We start from the raw sequence: 19,274 nt of genomic DNA, 5'->3' as shown, positions 1-19,274 counted from the left end.
CCACACCACAAATAGACTTGACAAAAATAATATTTTGGGATCTGAGGTCAAAACCTTGTGCATTCCTCTGTCTTATTGGATCTAGGCACTCTGCACTGCCCTCCCCACCCCCCACCCACCCCCTGCATTCCAGTCAAACCAGAAACATTTTATAGCGTAACATGCACTAATTAGTTCCTTACTTCTATTTCTACAGATTCGTGCAGCTTCTTGCAGGTGGCCGAGAAAGTTTCAGAAGTGCCAAACTCAAAATACCAAAATTTGTTCTTCATTCTGAAACAGGAAAAAAAAAGGAGAAGAAGAAGAAGCAGCAGCAGCAGCTTATGCAATATCAATATCTGAACAAAAAAGTGATCATCCTGTCTCCCATCATAAGTAATGGCAAAGGCTTGGGAACGTGTGCCAACCCATTTGAAATAGATGAGCTCGTAATTTTCAAAGCTTAAATGTTGGTGTCAAGTTGTATGATATCCCCTAAAGCGATAACAGGAATGAGTGGAACTGACAGGTTCAAATGTTCCTTTGACTTTTCTATTTTAGTGACAATCAGAATTTTTTTTTGTCACTTAACCAGTGACATGCCTCAGAAAATTTACTGATTCTTATTTCATGTCTTACACCCTTGTGGTTTAGAATTCAAATCCCTATTCCACAGAGTTCTAGCATATGGAAGTAGCGGAGATCCTCAGGATGAAGCAGAGGTAAGACGAGAATTAAGTCTGTCCCAAGCCATTTGAGTGATTCTAGTTCATTATCACAAATAAGATATTCGAAGAAAATCAAAATTCCTGCCCTAATATCGCCTCAGATATTTTGCTGTTTGACAGCTGACACGTAAATTGGGGCATGGAATTTGCATTTTGAAGTTAATTACTGGATTCTAGGGTAAAATAAAAGCAGATGAAAATCTATATTGAAAATATACAGGATAGCATGAAACCTGTGGAGACATTACACCTGTGTAGCCTCCAAAAGGTATAATGAAGCTCGCACTTCTATTTTAATAGTTTTATTGTATAGTGTTAAATATAATCAGTACATCAGTAATATCACTTCATATAATTAAAAGCAGTTTTGTGTAACCAGAGTGAAACTTTAATTATTCTCTGACAAAAAGAGAAACTATCCTTTTAAAAAAAAAATACCAAGTTACACTTCATTATTCACATTTAAGAACCAGACATGAATATAGTGCATTCAGTTGTAATTGTCATTCTTTGGTACAAACACAGTACACTGCACTTTGAACTAGAATTTGGCTAATCCTGCATCAGTGCACAAGTTGGAAGGTGGATATAGATAGATCAAGTTATAAAATCTGCCAGCTATAGTGTCGCTCTCATCCTACCAGCTCGGTAGCTTCAGTTAGAAACCTAAGGCAATTTTATGGCTTGTAAAGTGACAGCCAGTTAAAGGCAATGTGGAGGGACACTACATTAGTTGTCATTCCCAGAAACCTGCTGATAAAAGAGTTAAACAGAATCCTGCCTGGTGCACCAGGGGAGTGACACAAGAGTGGTCACTATTAGAGTCTGGAATAGGGTGTAAAGATCTACTCCAAGATACCAAACTATAAGGAGAGCGAGATGACATATTGCTGTAAAACAGTGTAACCTTTTTCAAAAAGGGCTTTTACACGGATGATTTAAAAGTCTTGGAAAACAATTTTCAGCACTGAATTCTACATTAAACGTCAATCTGCTCTGTCTCCGAGAACAGAGACATGATTCACAAAGCAACTCTAACAAGCAGTATGAAACTATTTCAGGTGACAGTATTTTCAGAAATAGCTATATGGCTAGATTTTCAAAACAGTCCCTATTTTGGTACCCTTGTTTGTAAGCACAAATGATAGATAATAATATCCTCAAAATACTACCTGTCTCTTATATAGCACTTTTCATCAGTGGCTCTCAAAGCGCTTCACAATCTTTAATGCATTTCTCCTCACAACACCCCTGTGAAGTAGGAATGCCTAATTACCATGGTGCCTGCAAATCAGAGAGTTAGACATTTACACCATGTCCTTAACTGGTGTCAGTTGGTCTAGCTCCATCAATAGAGATAGAACAAAACTGACATCAGCAGAAGATATGGTGCCTACATTGTATCATCTAATGCTTTGATACCATAGCGATAGCAGCCTTATCTCAGATAAATATGAGCAAAAATTAATTGGCAACCCTTTGAAAATTTGGCTGTTGGTATTGTTCTACTGCTGCATACTCTTGGACAATACTTAAATGAAGAGCAGGGAAAATTTAATCAATACATTGATTCAAAGAAACTGAAAAAATACTGTATTGTTTCTTTTCCTTCACATAATAAACCTATTGAATAAAGATTAATAAACCAATACACCCTTTTTCTTTTAAAGACTTTCATCTTGACACTTACTTCATTTGGGGAAGAATAAGAGTAACCTTTCTTTCCCTTTACTTGCTAATTCTCCCTCAATTCTGCAAAGGATGCTCTAATTTGGCTCCTTTTTAATGCTTCATAAATTGAAATCTCTCACTCAAAAGAAGAAACACACAGCAATTTGATAGCTCTATTAATGCTATCAAGAATATAATGGTGTTAAAATCACCTTAATCAGCACGAGTAAAGAATAACAAAAGCCAGGAATTGACAGAGCACTTGATGTTTACTAAAAAAAATTCTATACATCAGAATATTGTGGAATCATATGCTAGTGGATTAATCTTTTTACCTGTTGCTGTTTGGATCGTGTATCTATTTCCTATCACTGAGCTGTGTCCTCTGGGATCATATTATTCCCTAAAATACAGTGTAGTATGCTTGTTCTCCTTTTTCTACTTGGAAGAATAGGATATAGATAATATATTTGTTATCAAGAAGGCCAGAAACAAAACCATTAGAAAAATAGATATAAGTATTACTTATATTGTTGGCTTCATTTTCAAATAGGTATATAACCATCAGCAAACCCTGAAATGGATTAGATTAGTTATTTACCTTCAAATACACAAGTTCCTTTTTATAGCAAAACAGAGGGCTTTTTTAAGCTGTGTCATTCATATAGTCTCTTCCAATACATATGAAACAAAGTTAAAAGTAGAGAAACTAACAAGCTAGACATATGGCGTTCTCAATTTTGCAAAGGACATTAAACTCTACCATAAGCAGACCCTGTCTTGATTGCTAATACTTTTTCCCTCTGTTGTAACAGACAAAAAAAAAATCTATATTCTCATCTCTACAACTTGCACTATTCTTTTAAATAGGCGATGCTTGTCTGCTTTATTAACGGCAGAGCATATATAGTGTGACAAAATTCCTCCTCTGCCTTGGTGGGTCCTGCGCTTATTGGTGGATTTTCTCACCTCAGAGGTTCACGGCAGCCCCCAGTTTGGCCACATTCATGGCTCAAATCTGCCATTCACTCAGTTAGCCTCATCACTAGCCAGCACAGGGAAAGGAAGAACAATAATCCCTGCAGTCTCTGCTGATCCACCTAGTGGATCGGGGAACAGGCCAGAGACCTTCCCTTCTGGAGTCTGAATCCATAGTCCAGTTCAGCTCCTGCGGTATCAAGTAGGGAGTTGGAGGGATGCGGGGAACCTGGGCCTGCCCTCTACTACGGGTTCCAGCCCAGGGCCCTGTGGATTGCAGCTGTCTACAGTGGCTCCTGTAATAGTTGTGTGACATCTACAACTCCCTGGGCTTCTTCCCCATGGCCTCCTCCCAACACCTTCTTTATTCTCACCACAGGACCTTCCTCCTGATATCTGATAATGCTTGTACTTCTCAGTCTTCCAGTAATACGCCTTCTCGCTCTCAGCTTCTTGCGCCTCTTACTCCCAGCTCCTCGCATGCACCACAAACTGAAGTGAGCTCCTTTTTAAACCCAAGTACCTTCATTAGCCTGCCTTAATTGATTCTAGCAGCTTCTTGTTTGGCTGCAGGTGTTCTAATCAGCCTGTCTGCCTTAATTGTTTCCAGAAAGTTCCTGACTGTTCTGGAACCTTCCCTGTTACCTTACCCAGGGAAAAGGGACCTACTTAACCTGGGGCTAATATATCTGCCTTCTATCACTCTCCTGTAGCCATCTGGCCCGATCCTGTCACAATAGTAAGACACCACCTGGAAGTATAGTACGCATTTCACTTTGACAGCACACTACAGAAACAATTTGTTTCACTATTGAGTTAATCATCATATTATGAATACGGTAGAATGGTAAACAATGGCAGAAATATATATTTGATAATGATTTTGCTTGGGTAAATACATCAGTAACAGAAACATAGGCTATTCTCATGCACCTAATTTTTCTTGATATGTAGACGATGATTGAGGGTTGCAGCTCTTCCTTCTGCACCATCAGTTTTTAAATAAGAGTCAAAAATTCAACTTATTTTAAAGATGTTTAGAATAGAATTAATTAGCTATTCAAGGAAACTTTTCTTTTACTTCACTGCCTTTGTTAGAACAGTAAAGGAAATAGTGTATTTTATAAGAAAGTATTTTTGTGTACATTTTGAAGCTTGTGTTTCATCTCTCTTTTTAAAAAGCAAAAATTAACTTGCCAGGGAATTGAATCCAAACACAATGCTGCCCAATGCAAACAGCTGATAATACCCAAAAACACATACATAGTCTATGGATCTAGGAATGGCAGGTGGGGAATGAAAACCAAACAAGATCCTGCTTCAACACCCTAACACTTTGGGCTCATATATGTGGGGACACTTTGGAAAATTAATCTGAATTAACTAAAGGTGTGAATTAAAAGTGGATTTGTTAAACTGCATTAAATCTTTGTAAAAAGAAAAGGAGTACTTGTGGTACCTTAGAGACTAACAAATTTATTTGAACATAAGCTTTCGTGAGCTACAGCTCACTTCATCGGATGCATGCAGTGCAAAAATACAGTGGGGAGATTTTATATACACAGAGAACATGAAACAATGAGTGTTACCATACACACTGTAATGAGAGTGATCAGGTAAGGTGAGCTATTACCAGCAAGAGAGAAAAAAACCCTTTTGTAGTGATAATCAAGGTGGGCCATATCCAGCAGTTGACAAGAATGTGTGAGGAACAGTAGGGGGAAAAATAAACATGGGGAAATAGTTTTACTTTGTGTAATGACACATCCACTCCCAGTCTTTATTCAAGCATAATGTAATGGTGTCCAGTTTGCAAATTAATTCCAATTCAGCAGTGTCTAGTTGGAGTCTGTTTTTGAAGTTTTTTTGTTGAAGAATTGCCCCTTTTAGGTCTCTAATCAAGTGACAGAGAGATTGAAGTGTTCTCCGACTGGTTTTTGAATGTTATAATTCTTGACATCTGATTTGTGTCCATTTATTCTTTTACGCAGAGACTATCCGGTTTGGCCAATGTACATGGCAGAGGGGCATTGCTGGCACATGATGGCATCTATCACATTGGTAGATGTGCAGGTGAACGAGCCTCTGATAGTGTGGCTGATGTGATTAGGCCCTATGATGGTGTCACATAGATATGTGGACACAGTTGGCAATGGGCTTTGTTGAAAGGATTGGTTCCTGGGTGTTTATTCCTCCCGCCCCCCACTGTTCCTCACACATTCTTGTCAACTGCTGGAAATGGCCCACCTTGACTATCACTACCAAAGGTTTTCTCTCTCTCCTTCTGGTGATAGCTCACCTTATCTGATCACTCTCATTACAGTGTGTATGGTAACACCCATTGTTTCATGTTCTCTGTGTATATAAAATCTCCCCACTGTATTTTCCACTGCATGCATCCGATGAAGTGAGCTGTAGTTCACGAAAGCTTATGCTCAAATAAATTTGTTAGTCTCTCAGGTGCCACAATTACTCCTTTTCTTTTTGCGGATACAGACTAACATGGCTGCTACTCTAAAACCAGTCATTAAATCTTTGTGTGTACACTCTCATTCAGAATTAGGGCTAGTCTACACTAGAAGTGCTACATCAGCGTAGCTACACCAATGCAGCTGTGCTGCTGTAGCGCATCTGGTGAAGGTGCTTATGCTGATAGGAGAGAGCTCTCCTGTCAGTATAATAAAGCCAATTCCACGAGAGGCGATAGCTTCTCTCCGTCCACACGGGCGCTTAGGTCGGTGTACCTTACGTCACTCAGGAGGGTGGCTTATTCACACTACTGACTGAAATAAGATATACCAAAGTAAGTGGTAGTGTAGACCTGGCCTTAAAGTGGCCTTAATTCAGTTTATCATAATTCATTTTGAAGGTGGAGTGGTTCAGTGTAGACACTTACTATATGAGGGGTTCTCTCTCTCTGTCATTGCTGTAAATCCATCTCCCCAAGAGGTAGTAGCTGGGTTAAGAGAAGAAATTTTCCATCAATGTAGCACTGCCTACATGAGGAAATGGAGTACTTGTAGTACCTTAGAGACTAACAAATTTCGTGAGCTACAATGGGGACTTAGGTTGGTTGAACAATGTCACTCGGTTGTGGATTTTCCACACCCTTGCGCAACTGGGTTGGTTGATGTAATTTTCTAGTATAGACCAGCTTTTAGTTTCCCCATGTAGTCAAGCCCTTTCTCGCCTTTGTTCCTTGTAGCCTCGTGGCTGGTGAATACCCCTACGAGACATAGCTATGCCAGCCTAACCTCGGGTGGTGTAGACAACAATAGGTCGATGGACGAATTCTTCTGTCAACCTAGCTATCACCTCACAGAGAGATGGATTAACTACAGTGATGAAAGAACCTCTCTCGTCACTTTAATGAATGTCTACAGTTGAAGTGCTACTACAGTGGCACAGCTGAAGCGCTGCAGCTGTGCTGCTGGAGCATTTTAAGCATAGACATACCCTAATACTGGAACATGGTGTGATAAGTGGGACCATCTTCTAAAACATGTTTGAAACAAGTTGGCAGTACAGCATAGGAACGCTCGCACTGACATCACCTATACTATTCTTGTACTGGAGATAAATAGCAGACTTTTGTCTCTAGTTCTCCCAAGCCAACACCTTGCACAAGAGCTACATTCACTTAATTAAAAAAGAAAAAAGCATAGAGCACTATTTTCATCCGAGAATCAAGTGAGTTTGCTTAAGCTGACTATGCTGCAGCTTTGCATTATTATCAGTTAATTAGAAACCCCCAACTGCTAAAATTATTTTATGTAACCTTTCTGATTAGGAAATTACAAGGCATATTATTGGGAAAATAGCCCTATATCTAAATATGGAAATAATATGTTTTATTATACACCAGAAGAGCACATGCACTGCATCTCATTATGCAATCAGTCAAGCAAAGTGGATTAATACATTAATTGTATTCATAAAAAGGGGTCAGCCAATGACAAAGTATATCTTCAAATTAAAAAAAAATACAAAACCCCCATTCTCTGACCTAAAAGTATTATACACAAGGCTATTAGCCTTGCCTATTATTAAGGTTGCCTAAGAGTTCCCATTATAAGACCCTATTTTTAGCTGCTTATAACTTTGCCCAACTTTAACCATTTGGACTGAAATTTTCCATACTGGGTGTCTACCTCAAGCTGGTATTGTTTTGTTTTGTTTTTTATTTCAAATAAAATGGTTCAGCTCCTGCCAGTGCGGCTTGGGACAAGACACATTTTACCCATGTTAAAAAATTCTGAAGACCTTCTCCTTGAAAAGTTATAGTAGCTTTCTTTGGAGCAGAGGCTTGAAATTTATCACAACAGTTGTCTTTGTGGCAGGAATGTGTCTTTTGCCATCTCCATGAAAATCCAAATTTGACCAAGTTATAAGCATCTGAAAAATTGCAGTTTACACATGCTCAGTAGAAATTGCTTACCTTTTAGCAGTTATACTCCCTGAAGATTCCATCTTAGCCTATTCCATGTTAGCCTAGGGCTGAACAGGACTTTTCTTGAAATTAAAGCTCTGGGATGCTGTGGCTGATACCAATCAAGGAACCTGAACTGAGAGGAGGGAGACTCTCTGTCTTGAGCTCTCAGTGGTCCCTCTGCTGGGCCCAGGCAGTGTCAGGGAGGAATTTTTCTGATTCAAATGCAGAGGGAACAAGAACTACATCTACTGAAGTGGGGGGTGGCAGAGTAAACGAGAACAAAGAAGGGGAGGAGGACAGTCAGAAACTTGTACTGGAAAGTAGCAGGGGGAAGAAGGAAATTGGGACTGGAAGTTGGCACATGAGGAAGATTGGGACCAGCTGGGTAAGGAGACAGGAAGCCAGAGGCAGAAATGGAGATTGGATGATGAGCTCCTGGGAGACTTGGACTGGCTGTGCAAGGAGACTGGGGCTTAGAACCTGAGGGGGTAGGCAGAGGAGGTGAGGGGGAGAAGAGACAGATCTGATGAAGAGCTGTTGTGTGTGGGGAGAAATAGGGCTGAAACAAAGAGCCAGAGATGTGAGGGAGACTGAGAATGAGACACAGAGCCCAGCAAAGAGCAAGAGGATACGAAGTGGCAAATTTCCATAAACGAGAGACCTACTTGAGAGAAGTAGAGCTATGGCTGAGAATTATGGTGAAAAAGTGGAGGCCAGAGTGAGGGAAAGAGGTGAATATCAGTAAGAGATAAGAACTCCAAAATAAATGTATACAATTTATATCATATTACAGAGAGAAAACAAAGATAAAATAGGGAGAGGGAAAAAGGCTGAACCAGGGAAGTTAAAGAGGAGGGAAAAATAAACTGAAAAGACTGAAGTATGAAAAATTTTTGTTTTGTTTTGGTTTGGTTTGTCTTTAAGGTCTGAAAAGTGAGAGTAAAACATTAAAAATTAACATGGGAATATAGAAATTGCCATACTGCAGCAAACCAGTGATAATGTATCTGAATATTCTGTACTTAACAGCATCCAGTACCAGAGGCTTCAGAGGAAAGTCCAAGAATCTCTCTAGTGGACAGTTACGGAATAATTTGACTATAAGAGAAGTTTTTCCCTAGCTTCAGGCAGTTAGTAATTTGCTTCGACCATAAAGCATGAGGGAATATAAAAAGAGATTGTAAAAAACTACAAGCAATCTTTAATTTTATATTTTTTGGAAAATTTGTTACCAAGTGATAATCTATGTGCGTGTGCACTCATGCAATTCCGCGGACATGTCAGAATTTGGCCTCTTACATCTCACTGTATTTTTATTTTATGGTATCTATTGTGGACATTAACACCACCCATCCAGAAACTGTAGTGCTGGCCCCTAACCCAAAGAAGAAGAAAATTCTGAAACCTAAGCAGCTGCAAAACCTTCCAACCCCAAACGTGAAGGTTATGGGGAATGCTGAGGGCCTCAAACATCTGAATGTACTCAAGATTCTGCAAACTCTTTCCAGCTGCAGTTTAAGGTGTTGCAGGTTTGAGATCGGGCTACCTGAGTGACTGGATCTGATAAATTAAAATACATACATGGATAAATAAGTTATATAAACCTAACACTGTATGATACAACTACTGTGTTTTATATTTTTGGTAAAAGAGTTACTTAAGTGATCATTTTTATTTCAATAAAAAAACCAAACAATCTTCAGCTTCTAAAAATTAATCAATATTTGGTCATTTCATACATATAAATGTTAAGGATTTTTTAAAAAAAATATAGTCCTGACTTTCTTATAGCAGTGTTCAATAGACAACATATTTTCCATCTTTTCTCATTGTTCATAGATCTATTATCTAGGTAATTTTATACTTAGGTAAAATGATTTCATTGTAGCACATAATATATATTAATAAGATTGTATGACTTTTTCTAATGTTCTTCTTTCCAGTTCTGTATTAACAATCATATAATTCCTGTTCTCCTTTATAATGAATCATATGCAAAGGTAAGGAAATAGCCACTGGAGATGCACATCCATAAAAGATTTATGGGTGTCTGGCAAGATTTTAATAGGTACCTCTTTGCCAACTTTTTCTTTCCCATTACCAACTACACTTATGGCAAATCATTGTTAATCTCCTACAGTACATGGTATAAGCATAGATTATATAGATACATGGCTAAATTCCTAAGGACTATGCAGGGACAGCTGCAAACTAGATTTGCACAGTACACAAATCAATCTAAGGCATCCATATGATCACATAACTACATTATAGATGATCAGATGTAAATTTACCATATAAAAATGGCTATGCCATTCAAAAAGATTATGCCATTGTCTTATCCTATCACTAAGTAGTCCCACAGCTGCTTTTTCAGCAATTTATCAGTATTTCACTCCATACTATCTTGCATTGCAATTTATTTTGTTCTGTAACCTGCATTTGTATATTCTGCTCTTCGACAATCCCTGCTATACTATGCACAACCCTGTCATCTTCCCACTTTCTCCAGCTCTCTGCCCATCTCCCTTTTGTTCCTGTGATCCACACCTCCATATATCACCAATTAACATCCATTTTCAACCTCCTTACTGATGGTTGAGGCCCTGCCTCCATGCATGTTGTCACACCGAATCATGATCTTCCCCTCAATCACTTTGCTAACTCCAATAGCTTCTTGGTCCCATACATATTTCCTCTTCTTTGTTATTTTACTCTCTGAGTTGCCTATTCCTCCTCAAAAAGCATGTTGCCACCTGTGACCTCCTTCCATCCCATTCCTTCCATCACTAGCCATATCTGAAACCCAACTGTTACCCTCTGTCTTACCTATGAGGCTGATTTTCCCACATACTCTGCTTATCCTATAGTTTGAGAGACTTAAGCAGTGGATAGGACTAATGCTGGCCTCTATGTAGGAATGAATTTTATCCTAAAATACTATTCAGAAAGTAGATATTTTAATAGATAAACAACATGTTTCAATCATTATAAGATTTGTTGTGCAGGATACTGGAACTTTTCTAGTCACTGGATGGCTCGATGATTTCGGAGTCATACTACTGAATACACCAGTGCTGTATTGATATGCAACATGACACATTGTGTTGTTTAATTGGGAAAAAAGATGACATCTTTCTCCAAGGATTATAGAGATGTGTTACTCTCAACTGGCACAAGTTAATAGGAGGTTAACATAGAGCACCTGGCATAAAAACCTGTAATGACAAAGCAGTATGGTATCTAAATGACAGGATTTTAACAGAGACTCCTCACATAACCAAACTGGCTTTCTGATCTGTGATGCTACCTTCAGAAGCAAATGCCAGGATTCCTCATTTCAGTCAGATACTAATTTCAGCCTTAAAAACAATGATCAATGTGGTTGAAAATGTATTTAGTTTATATATATATATATATATATATATATATATATATATATATATGAAAAACCAATCAATACGTTTACTGTGTCTATTACTATAAACTATACCATACACCTTTACCACACTATACCATGCTCTAACTATTCTGGGTCTGTTACTCACCATGAAGATTCCTACACGTAACAATTTATTTATATTTATCCTGATATTTCCTGTCACTTTCTCTCGCAATTCCCTAGTCTTGGGAGCAGATGCTGATGTACCAATGACTCATTAATCTGAAGAGGTTTTTAATATGAAAAAAAATGAAGTCTGTAAACTAATTCACATTTAACAGGCCTGTCTGTACCAGGGAATCAATAAAGCACTGTTTGAAAACCTCAATGTGTATGTTATAATAGACCAAATAGTTTAGAGCAAGGTCACAGAACTTCACATTTCATCTTTAAATTTTGTCAGAGGACTAAAACAATTTTCCTTTTTTTCACCCTAATATCCTGGTATGTAAAAGCAGATATGACACTGAGTACTACTTAAATTAATGAAACCATTGTTATAGTTCTCCAAAGGTTTAGGGACAGGTTTATAGGAAGAATCTTGTGGCTGGCTGCTGCAGCTGCATGAAACTATATTCTAGAATTAAAAATGCATAAAGCCGTTTTATGAACTGCTTCCCTGTAAAGTAGGTCCATATGGAATTCATTATTCCGTCCCTCTGCCCAGCCGTGTTTAACTCTCATTGATGAATTGAAGTAGCCCAGTGATGTTCAATTGGGGAAAAAAGGTTAAAAGATCTGAAACACCTTTAAAAAGGATTGATAGTCCTTCCAAATAGAAAACAACAGAACAAGAAAAAAAAAACTGCTGAAAGGACACAAAGCAATTACAGCAAATTCCAGGACCTAGAACGAACCCCTTCCATATACACAAGGGGGCATCCTCCTCACATGTACCTCCGCCTGCCTGTATAGAAGAGGAGGAGGGCTGCCCATAGCACAATCTCTCCGCTTTAGGATCCCTGCAGAAGCTGCTCTATTGGAGCTTGACAGGGCTGGAATTCTGCTGGGCTTTGGTGCAGGCCTAGGGACGTAGCAGGAGAACCCCCAGCATTTTGTCTGAGAGTTAATAGACCCTTAGAGCTCCATTATTCCCTTTGGTCCCCTCTTGCCCTGCTGCAGGGGAACTCAGACAATAGTGAATGACGTCCGCAGGAGCTATGCAGCCAGGTATTGGGAGGGATGGGGGAAATGTTGCTGGAGTACGGAGCAGGTATCCTTGTGGATGGGTCCTGCACCAATGGACTTAGTGAATGTGCCCTTCTCTGCAGATTGTGTGGTTATGTGGGTTTGGGAGGGTCCATCACCTTGAAGCTCCATTGCCCCCAGGTCTGATCCCCTTGAAAAGATGATTTAAGGCAGTGGTTCTCAACCTATTTATCATTGTGGGCCACATATGCAGCCCACAATGTGTTACGTGGCCGCAGGTTGAGAACCACAGCGTACTCCCTTCCCCCGCTAGTTCCTCCCTACAGAGCCCCCTATGCCCAGCACCCCACCCAGAGACCCCTCCACACAGCAGGACTAGGAGCAGAGCCCCAGGTGTGGGGCAAGACAGCCAGCCTCCACACCCTGCCACTCAGGGCTGGCCAGCTGGGACATGGACCACAGACAGCCAGGATCCAGATTTTTTTTTTAAACCACACAGCTGGGCCACAGCCATGTACTAATTGGGCCGCATATGGCCTATAGGCCATGGTTTGAGAACCACTGATTTCAGCAAATCTCTGCAGATCAACTATGCCACTATTCTTCATTATTTGTAGTTTGGTAGCACATAGAGGCTTCAGCTAAGATCAGGACCTCTTTGAGCTGGACACTGTACGGACACATAGCAAGAGACAGTTATTTCTTTGAAGGTCGTACAGTCTAAATAGACAAAACAGTCAAAGAGTAATAGAAAGGAAGAATTACTACCCGCAACCCCATTTTACAGATTGCAAACTGAGGCACAGAGCGATTAAGTGATTTATCACAGAAGACGTCTGAGGCAGGGCTGGAAATTGAACCAAGATCACCGAAATCCTAATCCAATCCTTTATTCACTTCCTCTCAGAGCTTTTCTTCCTCTCTAGCTTCCTCCTGTGGGTTTTCCCAAAAGGGGGTGGGAGCTGACCCTTATGTTCTGGGAATTTATGGGTTGTTTTGCTTTACTATTTCCTAGAAAATAGTTTTGGCTATTTCTGAGATGCAGAACACTCCTTACAGGAATGATAAATGAACCATGTTAGAAAGACATGGCTACAATAACACTGCATACAAATAAACCATGTTACATATAAAAGTATGTCATATAATTCATATGAATTTCTTCACTGATTGTTCAGAAACAAGCAAACATTATCAATAGACACCCTTTGAGTAGTGAGTCCCAATAATTTTAAGCAATAGTTTATTCTGCAGTAATTTAAACACTCACTGAGTGACCAATGGTGGCCCAAAATACTGTTATATAAATATTCCCCACATGCAGAGTTATCTTAGGGTATCTTCAGTATGACAGAAGGTCTTTACTTAGTGAAATCAAAGCTTAGCACCATATGTGTCCATGGTGGCTATATAAATAATAAAATCTTCTACTACAGCTCTTTACCACATCACTGTTTGAAATAAAAAATCTCAAAAACTTCCCACACTTAAATGGCACTTTATAGGATGAATTAAGCTGACAAGGAGGGAGTAAAGCGCAGAATACCACAGTTTCTCTCTCTCTTTATGAAGCTTATTAGTGATTCCCTCTCTTGAAAATCTAGTTGTTGGATGGTTGACAAATATATGCTCAAACAACTGTCCAATAGATATGCACAGCTGTACATGCACCGCTGTTAATTCCTCTACAATCTACACCGTTTCGCTATTGGTTTGTTTTTACGTAGGGTGGGCTTGGAGGGTGTAACAGATATGTAGCCACCTAGTATTTCACAGTTGTCACTGTAGTGCACCCCATTGGAATCACACCCAGGTACCTACACTCTCTTTGTGTTCAAAGAGAAAGGAGGACAAGCCAGCTTCCTGATCAGGGTCTACCCGTTCTTCTTCCCACATACACATCTGGTGTGGCATGGGGAATGGGAAGAGTCATAGAAATCCCACAGAGGCAGACTGCTCTGCCCTTTGCACTGCTATGGAGAGCATAGGCATAGGGAGCGCTTTACACTCTTACTTTACTAGTGTGCATGCATAGGACATGCCACATCCAAGATGTAAATTGAGCCCTGGTGCTTATCAATTATCATCAATCTATAAAGTGAGGACGTTCATTAACCTTTCTGGCTAAGAAAGTATTAAAGAGACAATGTTATTTGTATGAAAAAACCCTATAGAATGTGAGAGATGAAACCAATGGGGTTCATGTAAGATGGTGGCCAGATCTACCTGCCCAGCTACAGTTCCTTTGATCTGGGGTTTTCTTTCTTCATTTAGTAACCCTGTTTCAACCAAAACCATCTCCCAAAAGTCCTCATTGTCCCCAAAGGGTCTTCTCTTAGCCCTTAGTCACCGGGGTTTCTCAGCCTTCCCCAACTAAGGCTTCCCTCCCCCTCCGAGCCAGCTCCTTCTCCCTCCAGATGTCTTCCTCTCAGGCCTCCTGCCTGATAGGTGCAAGAGCCATCTTCCAAGTCATTCCCCAAGCTTGGGTCTCTTGTATCTGCTCTTCTTTCTAGAAGCCAGGTAGGCTTATAAATGATTTCCTGTGGGGCACATGACTAAGAGTAAGCAGATGATCAGAAATTAGAGCTTCCAGTTTTAAAAGGCCATCACAGGATCATTGGGGCATGGATATGCACCCCAAAGCCCAAGCTCTGCTACAGTACCACAGAAATGACTAAAAAGTAACCCTATATAAATTGCACAGGAAATGATATCTTTTCCATAGAAGTTTTATACCACCTTACAGAATGTAATAGGGAACTACCTCCCCGCTATGGAATTGTATAGGCTGGTGAAACAATTCTATAGTCTACTGAATTCTTCAGGACTTTTCTACAAGTATACAAACAAAGATCAAATTTTTAGAAAGCTACTATACTTCTAACTTTTAGGTAATCATATAATGAAGAAATGCTAAATGTAGTTTCAGTGTCTAATGGGACTCTTTTTGCAGCCAGAGTACTAGTGAAGAACCATCCTTTGTGAGAGATAATTCTAAGTTATCAAGTAAGCCTAGTAATTAGACCTGTGCTTCTACCTAAATTATATTTGTCTTCTTCAGTGCCTCTGTGGTTTTACTTCTTGTATTGTAACTCCATATTGCATTTCTAATCATTACTTCACCCCTGCTTTTTAAAATGTAACACAGCTCTGTGATACCAGCTGTTGTTTTCTTTCCTAATGAACTTCACTTGCAGAAAAGGATTTAAATTTCTTTGAACCTCATACTTACTCACTGGTTTCAGAGTAGCAGCCGTGTTAGTCTGTATTCGCAAAAAGAAAAAGGAGTACTTGTGGCACCTTAGAGACTAACAAATTTATTAGAGCATAAGCTTTCGTGAGCTACAGCTCACTTAAATGCATCCGATGAAGTGAGCTGTAGCTCACGAAAGCTTATGCTCTAATAAATTTGTTAGTCTCTAAGGTGCCACAAGTCCTCCTTTTCTTTATAGGTTTCAGAGTAGCAGCTGTGTTAGTCTGTATTCGCAAAAAGAAAAGGAGTACTTGTGGCACCTTAGAGACTAACAAATTTATTAGAGCATAAGCTTTCGTGAGCTACAGCTCACTTCATCGGATGCATTTGGATGCAAATGCATCCGATGAAGTGAGCTGTAGCTCACGAAAGCTTATGCTCTAATAAATTTGTTAGTCTCTAAGGTGCCACAAGTACTCCTTTTCTTTATACTTACTCACTGTAAGTCTCTCTTTTTAAGCTCCCAAGACAAAAGGAAAATGAGCTGTCTCACACTTAGCCTGAAGCCAGTGATACTTTGGGATGTAAACTTGATAAAGAACTCATGCGTTAGGTAATGGGGCCACAATCACCTTTTAATTCTTTTCCATCTTAGGAGATTTAGGGTTTATTTATATGAAATTTATATGCACTGGTGTAACAAACTGGTTTTTAAACCAAAATAATTAAATCAGTGCAAAAGGCTGATCCTGAATGGAACTATGGTACTACACAAAGTTAAGCACATGCTTAAGTGTGGAGGATCAGGGCCTTATTTCAGTAGAAGAGTGACTTGTTTGGTTTAGTTAAACCAGTTCCTAATTGACTTAAGCTAAACCAAAATTAGAGCGTCCACACAGTCTTTTGCACCAGTTTAATGATATAGGTTTAAATAAACACATTAAGTAAACCTGGTGCAACTTTCCTGTTTAGACAAGCCTCTATCCACCACAGCTAGAACCACATACCAGTTCCTAACATACATACATAGTTCTTAGTGAACAGTTGCAGATAAGCAAGAAAGTGTAAATTATCAGCACATAAATTACTGCAGCACTGGCCTCACAGTAATTACATGAGAGATGCAGCAAACTGTCCCACTAGCAAAAATAGCAGTACAAAGCTCATAGAATTTAGCTTGCAAGCTTAAAGATTTGGCCTTCTTTCAAAAAGTCAAAAGCTCAAAAGGAAATAAGGATGTATCATCTGAGCCTCTAAAATAGCTCGCTAAGATATTTCTCTCTCTCATAAGCTTTTGAAATAATTGTAGAACATTTGTACTTCTACTCTCAGGTGTTCAAGGGTGCACTATTGTTATTGTTTTGTGAGAGGGTGCAGGTTTTTTTTTTTTAAAAAATATGGGTCTTCCACCATTAGCATTTAATGGTGGACTGGCTGAGGAGTAGGTTGAAATGTATACCCAGATTCTTAGCTTCTCTGTTGGTGCTTTGCACCAGTCCACAGGTGCAAAGGGACTGTATGCTCAGCAGAGCTGATGATGGGAGGATTCTTGTTGAAAGCAACTACTCGAATGGCTTCTAGGCCATACAAATGCAACTGACTGATGTATTCACAAAAAGAAAAGAAGTAATTTGTTAGTCTCTATGGTGCCACAAGTACTCCTTTTCTTTTTGCGAATACAGACTAACGCGCTGCTACTCTGAAACCTGACTGATGTATGTGGGCATGGACAGGGAAAAAGAGTATGGGTGAAGCATGTCTGTGCTCTGGCAATCCCCAGTTGATAGATACGGCTCTAGGGGGACTGCTCTAAATTATGTTAGGGATTGGCCCATCAAATGAATGGGCCCAGGATCAGCAAGAGAGGGGTAGGGGGGAGACAGTGAAAGTAGCTTAAAACGGTTAAGACACAATCCAGGATCTCAGCTGTAATTCTTAGATTAAAAGCATCATAATTCACAAAACTTGCTTATGTTTAAGCCTCAGAACTTGCCAATCATAACTATAGACTTCAGGTAAGTGAAACTCTTGTGTTATATAGCAGACATGTAAATAAGAGACAGCAATCACATTAACAAAAGAAAGTTAGAGTAAAAACTGGAGTGAGAAAAATACAAACCAAGAGCACTTCCAGGACACAGAAATATTAGACGCTTTTTGGGAAAAGAAAAAGTATTTAACGGACTGCAGGTGGAATATTCACATATTGCTTCCTACAAGCTTTCCTAAGTAGAAATTGTAGGCTGTGTGTGTGCTATTAAAATAGAAATAGGAGATTTGTGTGCGTGTATATTAACATTCATGCCAAGCTCCAAAATAAAACTTTGAAGAACTTTTTTCTTCCATTGACTTTTTTTACATATCCTCTATGTTCACAATAAACTTGGCAGTTTTTAAATAAAGCCAATTCACTTGCCAGCCATGTTCTCTTTAGCTTATCCAGTGCTTGAAACAATCACCACACTTTTTTCTTCTTAAGAGCATTCAGTGCTTTTACAAACTTTTAGAATAGCAGCCGTGTTAGTCTGTATTCGCAAAAAGAAAAGGAGTACTTGTGGTACCTTAGAGACTAACAAATTTATTTGAGCATAAGCTTTCGTGAGCTACAGCTCACTTCATTGGATGCATTTGGTGGAAAATACAGAGGGGAGATTGAAATACACACACAGAGAACATGAAACAATGTGTTTTATCATACACACTGTAAGGAGAGTGATCACTTAAAATAAGCCATCACCAGCAGCGGGGGGGGGGGGGGAGGGGAGGAGGAAAACCTTTCATGGTGACAAGCAAGGTAGGCTATTTCCAGCAGTTAACAAGAACAACTGAGGAACAGTGGGGGGTTGGGTGGGGGGGGGAGAAATAACATGGAGAAAGTTTTACTTTGTGTAATGACTCATCCATTCCCAGTCTCAGTGGGAATTTTTTTAAATTTGTCTATGTTAATGTTTGGGTCCTCAACCCCAACCCACTTTTTGTCTGAATTGTTCCTTTCTTAGAGTTACATATTTTCTGTATGTGAGTCTGAACTATCATGGACAACTGTCATTTTTGTGATACATTACTGTTTTTGTCCATCAAACGTTGAAGTTCCTCAATGCTAGCCTTGAACACAATTTTTGCTATCCTATCCAAGGCCCTTTCTAAGTCAGCAGGGTGCAGCTGGCTCAAAGTTAGCTGCACAATCAGGTTTATACTAGTCTGCAAAACTTGAGACTTTTCAAAAGCGCTCTGTCTCAAGTAATATAATTAGAGTCTTGGCCATTCTTTGGAAAGGTGTCTGACACCTGACTGTTCCTTGTGAGGTGTATTACCTGCTCACATTGATTTGCAACAAAGTATTTCTCAATAGGTATTTCCACTTAACATTTACTCTCAGGGAACCTGTGTACTTGGGGATATTTATGAGTTGCTTTCATTTTAAAAATAAATCACCTCTAATTCCTCTAAGCGAAATCAATCAAAGTCTGTAAAAAATGGACTGGTTGTTTGGTCGATTCTGGCAGAAAAGTAAACAGCACTTCAGCTTTTCTCCACCATTAAGGTCTAAATGGCCTAGAAAGTAAATCAATATCTCCAGTCAGCCTTCTGGCTATTGTTTAGCCAGTAGATATGGATTTTCTCTGGCTTACTGCACTCCTTTGGGACTAAACTATAATCCTCAGAGAGTAATAATAAGTTCGTTATCTAGTTCACTTCTCT

General features: G+C 39.4%; 1 protein-coding gene across 1 annotated transcript in view; it reads right to left on the bottom strand.

Moving 5' to 3' along the window:
* DGKB (diacylglycerol kinase beta) overlaps positions 1-19,274 on the bottom strand; it is a 519,697-nt gene that overhangs the window by 104,276 nt on the left and 396,147 nt on the right. The window contains 1 exon segment of the mRNA XM_038392537.2: positions 183-273. Within this exon segment, the coding sequence (XP_038248465.1) occupies positions 183-273 (91 nt within the window).

Source organism: Dermochelys coriacea, chromosome 2, assembly GCF_009764565.3.
Source record: "Dermochelys coriacea isolate rDerCor1 chromosome 2, rDerCor1.pri.v4, whole genome shotgun sequence".
Taxonomy (NCBI): domain Eukaryota; kingdom Metazoa; phylum Chordata; order Testudines; family Dermochelyidae; genus Dermochelys; species Dermochelys coriacea.
Note: the sequence above shows the minus strand (reverse complement) of the source record. Positions and strands in the feature narration are given on the sequence as shown.